Raw genomic sequence first — 13,682 nt, forward strand, 5'->3', positions numbered from 1 at the left:
TAGTACAGTGAACTGTAGGCACAAGAACAGAGTTAGATTTTGTTTTTATTACTAAATAATTCCCATTAAATTATTTTTTACATGGAGAAAAAGCAGCATATTTAGTGAGCAGAGGAATCAGTGAAATTTTTCTGGCCCGCCTCGTTCCCCTGACCACAGTATACTGGGAATGTCCACATCAAACTGGGAATGGTTTCCAGTTCGGTGGTTTCCCATTAGAACCCCTCCGGCTGCTGAAGACGGCTGTCGTTGTGTTACCTCTACATGAGGGTATGAAGTTCAGGTTATTGCATATACTGGTGTCTCCCCAATAATTAAGAATATAAATGCTTTTTTTCTTATCAAAAAGTGAAACTCATCTTCTGTGGAGATTTCCCTCAGAGTGATACATTTCAAGCATTCATTTCTGTTAGTTTTCCTGATTGTGGCTCACAGATATGAAAACCCAAGATCAATTTCTCTGAACATTTGAATGAAGCATGAGATCAATAAAAAAAAAAAAATCTTTTCATATGTTATTTTACATATTATTGGAAAGTTTATTGGAAGGAAAAACTGTGGAAGTAAGAAGAGTTCACAAACAACAGAGAGAAGTGCAGCTTGTTAGGATTGTGAAGCAGGGTGTCCGTTCATCCTCAGAATGTATTAAATTCATGTTTCTAAAAATAAGGCCTTAAAATTTTTAAAATTAATTGGTAAAAAAAAAAAGTTGGTCTCAAATACGTTAATCGGAGGTCTTAAAGTTTGTCGTGAAAGGACTATTTGTTCTGTGTAGTTTTCTTTTTTCTCAGGAGTTTACTATTACGCAAAGCTGAATTGCATGCGGACGTGGTCACCGCGTTCTGTGACTCAAGCTGGTTGCAGCTAGCGTTAACTAGCTGCTAAAGCTAGCTAACTTTTTAACGTCCAACATGGCTCAGTGCAAATGTCTCACCAGTTGGCTGGACGAAGTTCATCTTACCCATTGGCTCACTTCTGTTGCAAACACATACAATTTATTTTATTTTCTGTCGTGATGCAGGTCTTAAATTTAAGTCAGAGTGATCTTAAAAAGTCTTAATTTTGATTTGGTGAAACCTGCAGAAACCCCACTGAAGTCAAGAGTCAACGCGGCCTCTGCCAGGAAGTCTTAGGGAATTTCGTGCTTCCTTCTGCTCAATCTTTATGGCGCTGCTGATTTCATTTTCCAGCAGGACTCGGCACCTGTCCAAACTGCATGTGGTACTAAAAGCTGGATCAGTGGCCATGCTGTTCCTGTTCTCAATTGGTCAGCAAACTCCCCTGACCTTTAACCTCATAGAGAATCTATGTAATGTCAAGACGGAGATGAATGGGCTAAAGGCCGTTATCAAAGCTACCTGACCCTCCATTAGAACCTCCTCCATGCTGCGCCGCATTGATGCAGTAATTCATGCAAAAGGAAACGGGAAAGAAGGAAGCACTTGAAATCTATCACTGACTAACGAATGTGTGGAATGAGTTTCATTCTTTGGGTTAAGAAAATAAATTAATTTACATTGAGACGCTCCTGTGTTATACTCGCTGTACCCGCCTCCTCTGAGTTCATCTCTATGCTGATCCCATATGAAGCTTTCCAACAGCTCAAACTTTCTGGTTTGGTTGTACACGACTTGCACGTCTTCAAAAATAAACAAGGCACTTGTGACTGTTCACATTGTTCAGTTTGTCACCAAGACCTCAACGTAAGAAGAGGTTCCTTTTTTCCCCTCTTATTTCATCCATGTGCTTATAAAGACTGGCCTCCAACAGCTGCAACTGCGCTCGTTTAGCTACGACCGAGCAGCTCAGCTTCCGTTACTGAGCATGCCCAGTAGCCTCTTGGCGTCCATTCCCTGCTGCTGGGCCATCTTCTGCACGTCGAAGCCCATGTGCTTCAGGAACTGGACCACGCTCATCTCCTGTCCCGTCAGCTGGTCTCTGATGGTCGGGCAGGACGGGTTGCAGTGCGGCCAGGGGCAGCTGTCCATCAGATGAAGGGGGCATCCCCTGGACGGGGGGGTCCGGTGCTTGTTCAGGCCGTGGCTGCTGTTGAGGTGCAGGGTGCTCTGGAGGCTGCGGTCCCAGCAGTGGAGCGCTCTGGGCAGGGACGTGCCTTTCACCTGAATGTCCATCCAGTACCTGCACGAGACGAAGGAAAAGATTTAAACCAGGGGTTTTCAACGTTTAGGAGAACTAGCCCCCCTTAGAGAGCAAATCAACAATCGCACCCCCTCTGCCAGCCTAGTCAGGTTGAGTCGTAGGTCGTCTGCAGTGGCGAGAAAAATGTTAGGAGGAGCTTTTCATGCCACAGAACACTGACTGTCGAGCATGGTGGTGGCAGCATCATGCTAAAGGCCTGGCTGCTGCCAATCGATTAATCGTGATTAATCGATTGTTGAAATAATCGTAAACTAATTTAGCAATTGATCAATTATCAGGGTATACACTCAAAAAAAATGCCATTTGCTAAAAGGACAACATATTAAAATCTGTAATTTAGGCCAAACTGTATAAAATATCTACACATACTACATTTAAGATAAAAACAACTTTGTAAATATGTTTAACCCTCTAGTGTTACAGTTTTAGCTTCACTCAGTTACTGCATTTTAGGCAATAAAATGTTTATTTTCATATTTATAACATTTTATTATTTACTTGCATCTTTTAATGTATTCCTAATATTGCATAAAATAGGCTTAAGTGATTCAAAGAAAAATCTGTAGCCCAATTTTTTATCCGATTAATCTATTAATTGTCATAATAATTGATTACTAAAATAATAGCTGCATTTCTCAAAAAGGGTGGAATGATGAAAATGATGAAAATGACGACATGACGTTCTTACTTACGTCCTGGTGATGAGTTCGTGAGACAGACAGGCTGGAGCAAACATGGCTCTGCCAATCAGAAACACAGCAGCCTGTTAGAAACCATTTCCGTATTTGTCCAGTTGCTGCCCGTGAGGAGCGTTTGCAGCTCTTACGGTATGTCTCGCAGCGTGCTCCTCAGCTCCTGACCCAGGTTCTGGATGTACCTCCACTGGGCCTCGTGAAGGGGCTGCCCGGTCAGGTGGATGTTATCGACGGTCAGCTGAGCCTCGTCAAACAGCCACTGGATCACGAACACCGGGCCTGCGCGGTACAGACCAGGGGTCAGACTCCCGCTCTGTGTTTTACGGAGAGCCTCGGGCTTTGTGCTGTGACTCACTTTTCAACGTCGGGTAGACTTTATATCCCAAGAAGCAGCTCCACTCCTCCCCTACGTGAGCCTGCCTGCAGCTCTCTGGTACCAGTCCACCCCAGTACCTGCAAAAAACACAAACAAAGTTACCACCTCTTTGAGGCGTCACCATTTCCTCTCTGCTACAACTCCACCGCTGACCTGACGCCTCTCTTTATGGCCTCAGTGGGGGCGCAGCTGACGGTGTCCAGGCAGTCGGTGGTTTTGTACTGTTTGTTGTCCAGGAACCACCCAGAGTCGACCAGCCCCCTGACCTGCACCCCCCTGTGGCCCGCCGCCTGCAGCTGCTCGGCGACGCCGTCCACGTTCAGCAGGACGCCGGTACCGCCCGCACTGGTGACACCCAGAGAGAGCGCTCAGAGGGAGAAACTGCAGCGTGGAGGAAAGATAACAAAACAGGCCTGTGGTGAACTGACCTGCTGCCTGCCAGGAGCAGAACCTTGGCTTTGTCCAGACCTTTAGTCAGCAGCTCCTTCACCACCTCCTTGATAATCAGAGAGCCCATGAAGGCATAATCACCTGAGAACATATGGAAACAACGTGATTATTCATTTACTGACTGTCAGACACAGGCCGGACTAATGTAGGTTTATGTATTTTCCACGGACATTGTATCATTGTATCACTTTATACCACAATCAAGTAAATATGGTACCTTCATATAACAAGCATGTCTTAAAAGAACTTTTAATTTGCAATGTGACACCTTGAAATTGCGCCCCCGTCTCTTTAAGAAGCTCCTCCTCTTTCCGACTCCCCGATTTCATCACATCAGTGCTCCTATATTAAGGCTTTAACAAATGTTTTTAAAAGGCGTTGTACTGAGCTCTAGTTCATATGATGTGCTCAGCAGTTGCACATTTCCACCAGGTGTTTGCTAATTGCTGCTGCCACTAGTCTGGAGGAACTGGATGGGGGAGAGGCGCTCTGTGAGGCTCCAAGGAGGAGTTTTGTGGAAATAGGTGGCGCTTTGAGGGAGCAAGCGTTTATGCACCCTGAATTGTTGTCATGGGAGTTTAAAGGATTCCTCAAACATGCATGGGACACTCCAGGTATGTTTTTGACGAGGGAATAACATTATAATGTGATTTACAACTCAAAATATTTGACATAATCCTGCTCCTTTATAGATGGAAGTCCCTGCTTACTGCACAATGTCCTACATGGATGTATTGCATTCCTGCCATCAATAAACTGCAGAATGTTACACATAAAGTGAATAGAGAAAAAAGCAGAAAGTTTCTTAGTGCTTATTGCTTAGGCTCAAGTTTTCCACAATTCATTTAGTATCAACATGAGCCGCTATTTTACATATACACACCCTCACTAATATTTAGTTACATATCCCTCAGTAAGCTACATAGTAACTACAGCCTTTCCACAGCCATCAACAACAGCTGGATGTTTGTTCTTCTTGGCAGAATTGGTGGAGCTTGTGTTGGTTTTATCCGTGTTCTCATGCTTTAAGGCGTAGTTGTGAAATCTTGGTGGAGGTTGAACAACACACAACTGTGTCCAAGCATAAACCAAATAGCTGTACAAGTATTTGAAAGTAGTTCTCATGATTTCACCCACTTTGCGAAATCCACCAATACCACCGAAGGAGAGACAGAACCTCAGCATGACACCACCACCACCATGCTTCGGCTGAAAGCCTCTCCCAGCTGTACCTTTTATCACTATGGCCAAACAACAGAGTCACTGTCTCACATGTTTATGAAGAATCTTTCAGTAAATAATGTGGGTTCTCCATGAGTTAAGCTGCAACCTTCAGATCAGCTTAAAGATGGCAGCTTCGGCTCAGTTTCCTTCTTCCTGGAAATGCTTAACCTGGTGAAACTGAAAAGTTCAGACAGGTGCTCCAAACTCTGAGTTATGTCAGAAGATTGACGGCTGATGACTTGCCAATGGAGGTGTGTGTGTACATTTTGAGCATGTGTGGAGTGCAGAAAGTCAACAAGTAATTCAAACTAGTTCACCAAGACGTCGTGCATTTGTAAAATAAATCTTTGAAAACTCAAAAATTATGAAATTCATGGCCGACATGAGTTCATGTGAACTTCTGACCTAAACTGGTAATTTAATGCTGATAAAATGCACCTTTGGCATCCCGATTTCTTCACAGAGATTCATCCAGAAAGCTTTGCATGCCTTTCCTGTAAAAGATTTTCCTCCCCCTTGTTCTTTTTAATGATTAAATCAAACCATGTTGGATTGCTAGGATGTAGATCCCTTTTAAATCCTCTACTGGGTCCAGTCCTTCCTGTTTGTTTGTAGACGCTTCTTTGATTTCATTCTGGACTTTCTGCTTCAAGTTGAAATCTTATTAAAACGTTACGACATGACGCCAGTCTTGCTTCCAACGACTCCGAAACAGATTTTTGCCTCGGCTTGTTATTTATCTGCATCCGTCATCGTCTTGACCCTGAAAACAGTTTGTAAGCTCGTGTAAAGTACAAACATCTCCGCTTCACAGCAGCCGGCTGCAGGGATGGATGGCATTAATCAGTGGGTGGTCAGCTTACTTCTCAAAGACTTTCACAGGAGTTGTGCCCAAAAAGTTCAAGCTTCTTTCACTAGATCAGATGATTTTTGTATCTTATGGTCTAAAAGTCACTCTGGTGCCTTTTGGCAGCCTTTTAAAGGACTTTCATATCCCCTTTAATGAGAAAATAGCTCCAATCTGGGCAATAAAGGCCAAAATACTGGAGTGTTCATGTTTCCAATTTCCACAAAGTAACAGAAGTATCCTTTCCCAGATTTGTGCCCCAGCAGAATCCCGTCTCACAGATCTACAAACACCCCGCTCTCTGAAATGGATTTTAAAAAAATCAGATCTATCTTTTTTTATTTGTCTTTCTTGTTGTGGCTTCCAAAGAAACCCACAAGTAGGGGCTGCGGGGGAAAGTACACCTCAAAAAAATTGTGATTGAACTAATTTACTGGGTCTTACTGTGCTCGGTCTTTGGCGTGGCTCCACTCCACACGTCGCTGGAGCAATAAGGAATAAAACTGCAGGAAACGGCAAATAAAACTCTTGTTAGGGCAAAACATCTGGATTTAAAGGCCATCAGTTTGCTGATGCTGACAAATGTTCAGTTATAATGCAATCTGACTGTCGGACAGTGGACTGCAGAATGTGTTTATAAGTGCGACGGATGGGGCAAGTTTTGTTATTAAATGCTGGCGTTGGACAAATTGCTGCAGCTGTTTTCTTTGCTACCTTAACAATCCGCTCTATTAAAGTAAATGCAACATGATCCACTATATTGTTTGCCAAAGCTGTCGGCACTAAACACGTGCAAAAAATAAAATAAAATAAATAAATAAAATATGTTCTTTGGATGAAATAATAATCAGTCTTTTCCTGGACAGTTGCAATTTGGGGTTTTTATTGAGGTCTGATTCCAATTCTGACAACTATTTATTAAGGATTATAGCATATAAAAGATTTATAAAAGATTTTTTTGTTGCATATTCTTGGACTGAAGAAGCAGTTTTACATCCAGAAAGAATTACAAGATTATTCTCTCGCATGAAAGCGTATGTCTTTAAGGTGGATCTGGATTATGTTAAACTCAAACAAGGTGCATTAAAGTACATGAAGGTGGTTGATGTGAAATGTTTAGTGACTGAAATTGGTTTGGGTAAAAAAAAAAAATCTGATTTTTCAGTATTGGAGCTGCTAAACATCTGGTGTTGATCCCTGGCCAGCTGCTTTTATATCTTCAGTAAATTTAACTCCTTAGTAATTAAAGTATAAATAGTTTTTTCTTCATTTTCAAAATGGAAAGAAGGAGGAAACATGAAGACAAGCTCTTACACCATGTTGGCGTTCCACCAGTGAGGGTTTTCCTCTGGATCTGGAGACAGAATTCCTGTTCCTGTGAAGACACAAAACGGATGAATGGGAGGATCACGGTCAGCAAAAGTCTGAATAATTATTTGTGTCTTTGTGGATATAATGAAAATGTTTTGATTGAAGTACGTAAGCCAATAACTTTTCCCCACTTTGGTCATTGAGTACATGCAGGCGTTGAAGATTTTGACAGAATCCCCGGTGAGAATTACGAAGGAATTCAGTGAGAGTTTGGCTTTTAGGGATCAACTCAAACGCAAAGAGGAAACGCAAACACTTCCATGATGAATCCTGACCATTCAGGAGACATTTTTTTTTTCCTTTCCTCTGGTGACGGGAAAAGCTGCGTGAGCGTGTGAAGCACAACGCACGGGGTCATGCACTGATGCAGCGATGGGGCTCGTACCTCTTCTGCTCTGTGGCCACTTGGTGGAGCTCATCAGATTCCTCATGGTCTCATATCTGCTGCTGCAGGTCTGTTTGTTGAAGCAGTACCACCCACCTGCACCAAGCACACACACACACACACACTGAGCTCATCAACAGGCTTCAGAGACCGACATCAGGCTGACTTTCATCCTTCGGCTCATCCTCACCTTCCAGGAAGAGGAGCCACCTCCTGCTGCCTTTGGACTCCTTGATGTAGAACCTGAACAAGAATGTCAGATCAGGTAGGAAGTGATTGTGCACAAAGACGCAGCCACCTGATCCACAACAGGTTCTCTTTAATTACTCTCCTCCACAGTGCATTCAGACAGTGTGTGTCTCCATGAGGAGGACACACTCTGATACTGTGGAGCCATCCACACTCCTTAACCAGGACTGCGGTGTTAAGTATCTTTTTACTTTCAAACAATAATAGTAACATTTGAGAAACCTTTCTGTGATCTCTGGAACTAAAGTTCTATCATCATCAGCACAACATGTACTGTGTTTAAGAGACTCTGTAAGACCACAAATGACTGATCTATGAAAGCAAAAATGATCCACAAAAGTGAGGACATTTTTGTCCTGGTTATTTTTACAGTATGGAATACGTTTGGTCACATATTTATGAGTTATTATTACTGGCAAACCGAGGCATTAATATATACTTTTGGAGGGATTGTTGTGAAACGTCAATGCTGTGTATTTGGGAAATGATTTACAAATAGATTACACTATAAAAGTTTGGTGTGTATTTGTTTTCAGTCTCCTTCATTCTGATCCCCCTACATGAAATCCAATGAGGCCTTTACAAGTCACTTAATTAGCAAATGGAGTCCCTCGGTGTCTGATTTAATCTCGAAGAAGAAGTTACATTGTGCTGGTCCGTCACATAAAATCATTATAAAATACACCGCACTCTGTTGTTGTAGTGTCACAAATTGTATATATATATATATATATATATATATATATATTCTACTTAAATCTAGCCCTGGGTTGGTTGTGGTCCGGGTGAATGAGAAGAATTTAAAACTTGGTCACATGGGGGATAAAGGTCTCTGCGTCGGCAGTCATGGTCTCTTTGCTCCGCGCGCGCGCGCTCTCTGATCTGTTCCTTTGATCCATTTTGGTCACATCCGGAGTGACAGGGGAATGAGGGGTAGCCAGAGGAGCCCAACCGCAGACTGGGCGCTTGGCTCTTAAAACATAAGCTGCAGCAGTGCACTCACCCCGATGATGAACCGTCGTTGCAGGTCACCGACAAATTTCTCAAGAGGTGCAGCTTCATGTCTTGATCCAGCTTTTGCGCAGAGCAGGAGTACAGCGACTGCGCCAGGTTCTTAACCTGCACCATGAAGTTGTCCATGTTGCTCTCCACGGCTGTGAAGTCTAGTGGGAAGCTCTCCGGTCCTTCCACCCGCTGCTGCTCCGGAGTCTGCTGCGGCTGCTGCGGCTGCTGCTGGATCCGCCGGGTCTGAGCGCGGCCGCCGCGCACTCGCCGCGCCTCCACCGGAGCGCTCATGTGGATGAAGAGCAGCAGCAGGCAGGAGCGCACCGCTGACAGTCCGGCCGAGCTTCGAAACCCACCACGGCTCCTCATGTTGTAGCTGTTACTGGGGCGTGTGTGTCAGCCGGGTCCGAATCAAACACAGCATTCTATACGGAGAGAGGCGAAGTCCTGTTAAAGCACACGGAGCCCTCCCGGAGACGATCGCTCGCTCATGGGTGGACTGAATGAGCGCAGATTATGGATCTCCATCGTTTCTTTCAGAGACAGGCGGCTGCTTCCAGATTCGCCCCCAAATTTACGCACAGAACCAGTTCGGATCACTAAATCAATCCATCTCCGCAGTGAAACTTTTAAAGTCTGTTAAGGGCGCAGCGTTATCTCCCTCCGGATCCAAGTCCTCCTGACCTCCAGATGAAGTTGGGTATTTATCTGAGGTTCTTCCCTCCTACCCGTCCCTCCCTCTCTCGGTCTCTCTCCCGCGGGCCAATCGGGCTCTGCTGTGGTTGGCTGAAGCTCCTCACCGGGCGTCGGTCCCCACACCCCGAGCGCAATCTCGCCGCGGCACGCCCACACGCTGGGTTTGAGTCTCGCCCCTCCGTCCCTTTGATGTTGTGTCGTCACATGCTCACGCAGCCTTTGAAGTGCTGATTGAATCCGGTGTGTGAGAGGGGTGCGCAGCGCTGCAGCTATACGTGCACATGTTTTTAGTCTTTTTGTGCGTTGAAAACGGAAACCTCGCTTTTCACGTGGTTTGTTGTGGGGATGATCTCTAGCTGCTGGGAGGCGACGAGGTCACCGGACGCGTTTAAGTCATGTCTGCGGGGGAGTTTGAGACACGTAGATCTCTCGTCAGTCATTCATTCCTGCATGACTGTCTTATCACATAAACTAAAAATAAAATGTTTTGGTTCTTTTCTGGATAGGTGAGCCCAAATCAATGTGTATGCTTTCCTCAATCTGGCGTAGTCCTGATGCCAAAACATATTCTGCATGTCAAGATGTAATAAATCTCAAACTGTTCCATATATCTTTGTTCATGCTAAGTATTTACATTTTGATCTAGAGATTAATAAATGAAGGTCAGGAAAGTCTCGATACTGCCTCTGAAGTGAACCTTTAACTTGAAGCCAGTAATTTATAAAGTTTGCCAGTCTTGACTTGATGCTATTTTTTCTTTCACTGTTTATCCTGTGCCACCGATCCATATGAAATAAATATGTGAAGTGCATGAGAAAAGTCAGTCTGGGCCAACTAAGCAGTACAACAGAAATGCATCCTGAGCCGTACAGGTCATATAAAAATCGGTAATATTTGCAACAGCTACTCCTTGTGCCCTCCTAAAAGGCTCTTAACATCTTTATGGCAAAAAAGCACCAAAAATACAGCTATTAAATTATTGTACATCTTTGTTTTTTCGTGTTTTTTTAAGCAATTAAAATGTAATGTTTTTCGAGATTGAAACCCTTTAAATGCTACTTTTATTCTTTGAAATTTATTTCAAACAAACAAAAAAGGTGATTATTTTTCTGTAGAAAAGGGTTTGGGCTCTGGAGGTGATGAGTCACGGTGGCCTTGAAATGTCAAATTTGCTGCTAATCTCTTAGCTGTTGAAGAATCTAATGATGCCAAATCCGGAACACCTCTGGACAGCTGCAGTTTTGGAAAAGCTGTTTCTAACGCAACAACACCGAGAGGAAAAAAATGTTGTGGAACCTCTGGAGATTATTGGGCAAAGAATGATTCTTCATAAAATGCCAAACAACCCTGAGGATCCTCTTTATGAGACTGTAGCAACAGCTCTTCTCAGAGGCTTTTCCGGAAATGTTGTAACACAGACTGCTACTGGAAATCCATGCAGGTGGATTTCCAGTTAATTTCACTCTGTGGTTAATAAGGTATGTTTGAATTAGAATTTAAATTAAACCTGCCCAGTACATCTCAGCCACTAACGGGAGCAATAATGACGTAGTTGAGATTTACTCTAACAGAGTACTAGACTGAATACTAGCCTGGCTCTGCTTTCCCAGGATTCGAAAAGGAAAAGAACAGTGAAAATCCTAAACTGCTCACACAATTAAAAAGGTGTTTAGCTGAAAGAACGGTGCAGGTCATCATCACCTAAAGAGTTTATCAGAACAAGTATCACATCATGTGTTTTTAACACCCAGACCAGATATGGAGAAATCACAACACACTCTCTCCATCCAGTCAATTTTAAAGCTTCTGTCCTGCTGTGTGAGGAAGAAAGCAAGTTGTTGGTTGTTTACTCAGATGGTGACAGTTTTCTACCAGAGGTCTCTTTCTCTTTCTTCTTCTCTCTCGTTGGCTTTGTGTCTGAATATAGACCGAGTTGTCAGTCAGTCTGTCAATCAGTCAGTCCGTTGTTGGGCCTTCACACCTCTCCATCTGGCCACGCCACGTGTCCCGTTGTCTTTTCTCTCCGACTCCAGCTTTGATCCGGTTTGATCCTCGCTGACAGAAAATAGCCTTGATTCTCTGGTATCAGCCCAGGTCATCTGTCAGACGTCTCCCAGTGCTTACATGAAGTCTTCTGAGAAACATATTTGCTGTGTTGTGGTCGGGCCTCTGACAGGATCAATCTTCTTCTCCTGCAAATAATTTCAAATCTCTTTTTTCATATTCCTTTTAAATGTCCTAAAATAAGAAAAAGAGCTTTACGCTGTCAAAGCTCTTCTGACAGCGCTTTGCCACCAGCAAGATCTAACGCCTTGCTGGTGGATGGGTTTGGGATTTATTAAAACAGTAAGACATACATCAACACCTTCTCATCAGTGGCATGGCTATAGCTGCTGTTGGCATTTTAAAGTGTATTTTGACATTATAAATCTACAAGAGAAGGGTTACAGCTTGCAGAAATAAATTAAACAAACATCTGTTAAATACCCATTTGTCTTGATGTCAATGGGAAATATGTTAGACATCAGTACAGAAGCTCTCATTTGGTTTGGGGGGTTGGCAAATTTCATTGTTTCTTATAAATATGTTTTGTTAAACAACTTTAATGTAGTAAAGAACTGGCTGTCTTGCAAAAGTATACGTCCTTCTTGAAACCTTTCACAGTTTTTCGCTCCATAATCCCAAACTTTAATGTACTTTATTGGATTCTTACGGGGGCTGCACAGTGGTGCAGTTGGTAGCTCTGTTGCCTTACAGCAAGAAGGTCCTGAGTTCGATTCCCGGCCCGGAGTTTGCATGTTCTCCCTGTGCATGCGTGTAAATTGGGCTGCTGTAAATTACTTTTCCTTCAGTAGTACTGTTTGTAATGTTCACCATACTACTGCGTACGATGGGTTCTCTCCGGGTACTCCGGCTTCCTCCCACAGTCCAAAAACATGACTGTCAGGTTAATTGGTCTCTCTAAATTCCAGGGTCCAGGGTGTAACCTGCCTCTCGCCCGAAACGTTAACTGGAGATAGGCACCAGCACCTGGATGGATTCTTATGTAATAGACCAACGCAAGTAGTGAAGTGAAAAGGCAATATTAATGGTTCAAATCAAGAGAGACTTACAAATAAAGCGTGGTGTGCCTTTGTATTCAGCTCTTGTCAGGTAACACATGCAAATTGTATGCAGAGATTGGTAGTAAGAATTGTATTTCTAAATTATGCACAGCTCAACTCCTTTCCTTTAAAGGTGACGTTTAAAGGAAATTTATTGCCTTGGATTTTATTTACCGGTTTCAGAGTAAAGGGTGCTAAATTCAAATGCATGTAAAAATATTCAGGTTTTTGTCAAACAAAATTGAAAACCATGTGTTCTTTTCCTACCACTTTCTTGCCTAACTGTCACCTAAAAATTCACAAGTTAATTGAAGTTTGAGGAGGTAATGCCCCAAAATGTGAAAGGATACATATATGTGTACTTCGGTGTGTATCTTGCAGTCCTCCATTACCGCCTGTCTTCTTCATCATCAAATTAGTACACCAATAAGCAATCTCAATTTCTGCTATTTTCCACAACAATGGAACTATTGAAGCTTTTTATTCTGTCTATGCCAGTGTTTCTCAACCTTTTTTGGGCCAGCGCTCCCTTGTCCATTATCCAGGTCCCTCACCGCACCCATCATAGAAATTGTAGGCTACTTTGCACTGAATATTATTTTACTATTAATATTACTATCACTAGTGTTGATGTTTTGATTTTTATGCTTGTTTCTGTATTTATCATCAAAAATAATTTCCCAGAGAACAAAAAAGCCATGTGAATAAAAACTATTTTTACAAGCGTCTACGAAAAATGCAGTGAATGGACATTCAAGTTAAAATCGGTAAGCCTTTCTGCAGCTAACCATAGCGGAAAAAGAATATTCTTGTTCTGTGCCATTTTCTGATGTTAGTTGCTAAATCTTGAACAAAATGACCAGATAAAAGATGTACAGCAATACCAGTTTAAACTTTGAACTATTGAACTATAAAGACAGAGCCCTGCAACATTAAAACATGGATAGAACTGCAATGATGTCAGTCATAACTCTTCTTCTCTTCAGTGTTTCTGACAGTTTCTGGTGGCGCAGCTTTGTGCTGCCTTCAGGAGAATGGGACATCAGAGTATCATCCATAAAATTTGACCCACATGGAGTTTACTGTGCAAACCAGAGCGTTTGGTGGAAAAACAAAAGTT

At 42.9% G+C, this 13,682-nt stretch overlaps 1 protein-coding gene across 1 annotated transcript; it reads right to left on the reverse strand.

The window, feature by feature from the left end:
- Positions 1-27: 27 nt before the first annotated feature.
- notum1b (notum, palmitoleoyl-protein carboxylesterase b) lies at positions 28-9,456 on the reverse strand. Its single transcript, XM_032562541.1, has 11 exons — positions 8,761-9,456; positions 7,699-7,751; positions 7,509-7,604; positions 7,067-7,127; positions 6,197-6,255; positions 3,660-3,762; positions 3,385-3,576; positions 3,211-3,308; positions 2,987-3,134; positions 2,853-2,900; positions 28-2,139 (listed from the first exon to the last, which is right to left on the reverse strand). The coding sequence occupies exons 1-11, from the start codon at positions 9,129-9,131 to the stop codon at positions 1,806-1,808; spliced, it is 1,563 nt and encodes a 520-aa protein (XP_032418432.1). The 5' UTR covers positions 9,132-9,456; the 3' UTR covers positions 28-1,805.
- Positions 9,457-13,682: the final 4,226 nt, after the last annotated feature.

Source organism: Xiphophorus hellerii, chromosome 5, assembly GCF_003331165.1.
Source record: "Xiphophorus hellerii strain 12219 chromosome 5, Xiphophorus_hellerii-4.1, whole genome shotgun sequence".
Lineage (NCBI taxonomy): Eukaryota > Metazoa > Chordata > Actinopteri > Cyprinodontiformes > Poeciliidae > Xiphophorus > Xiphophorus hellerii.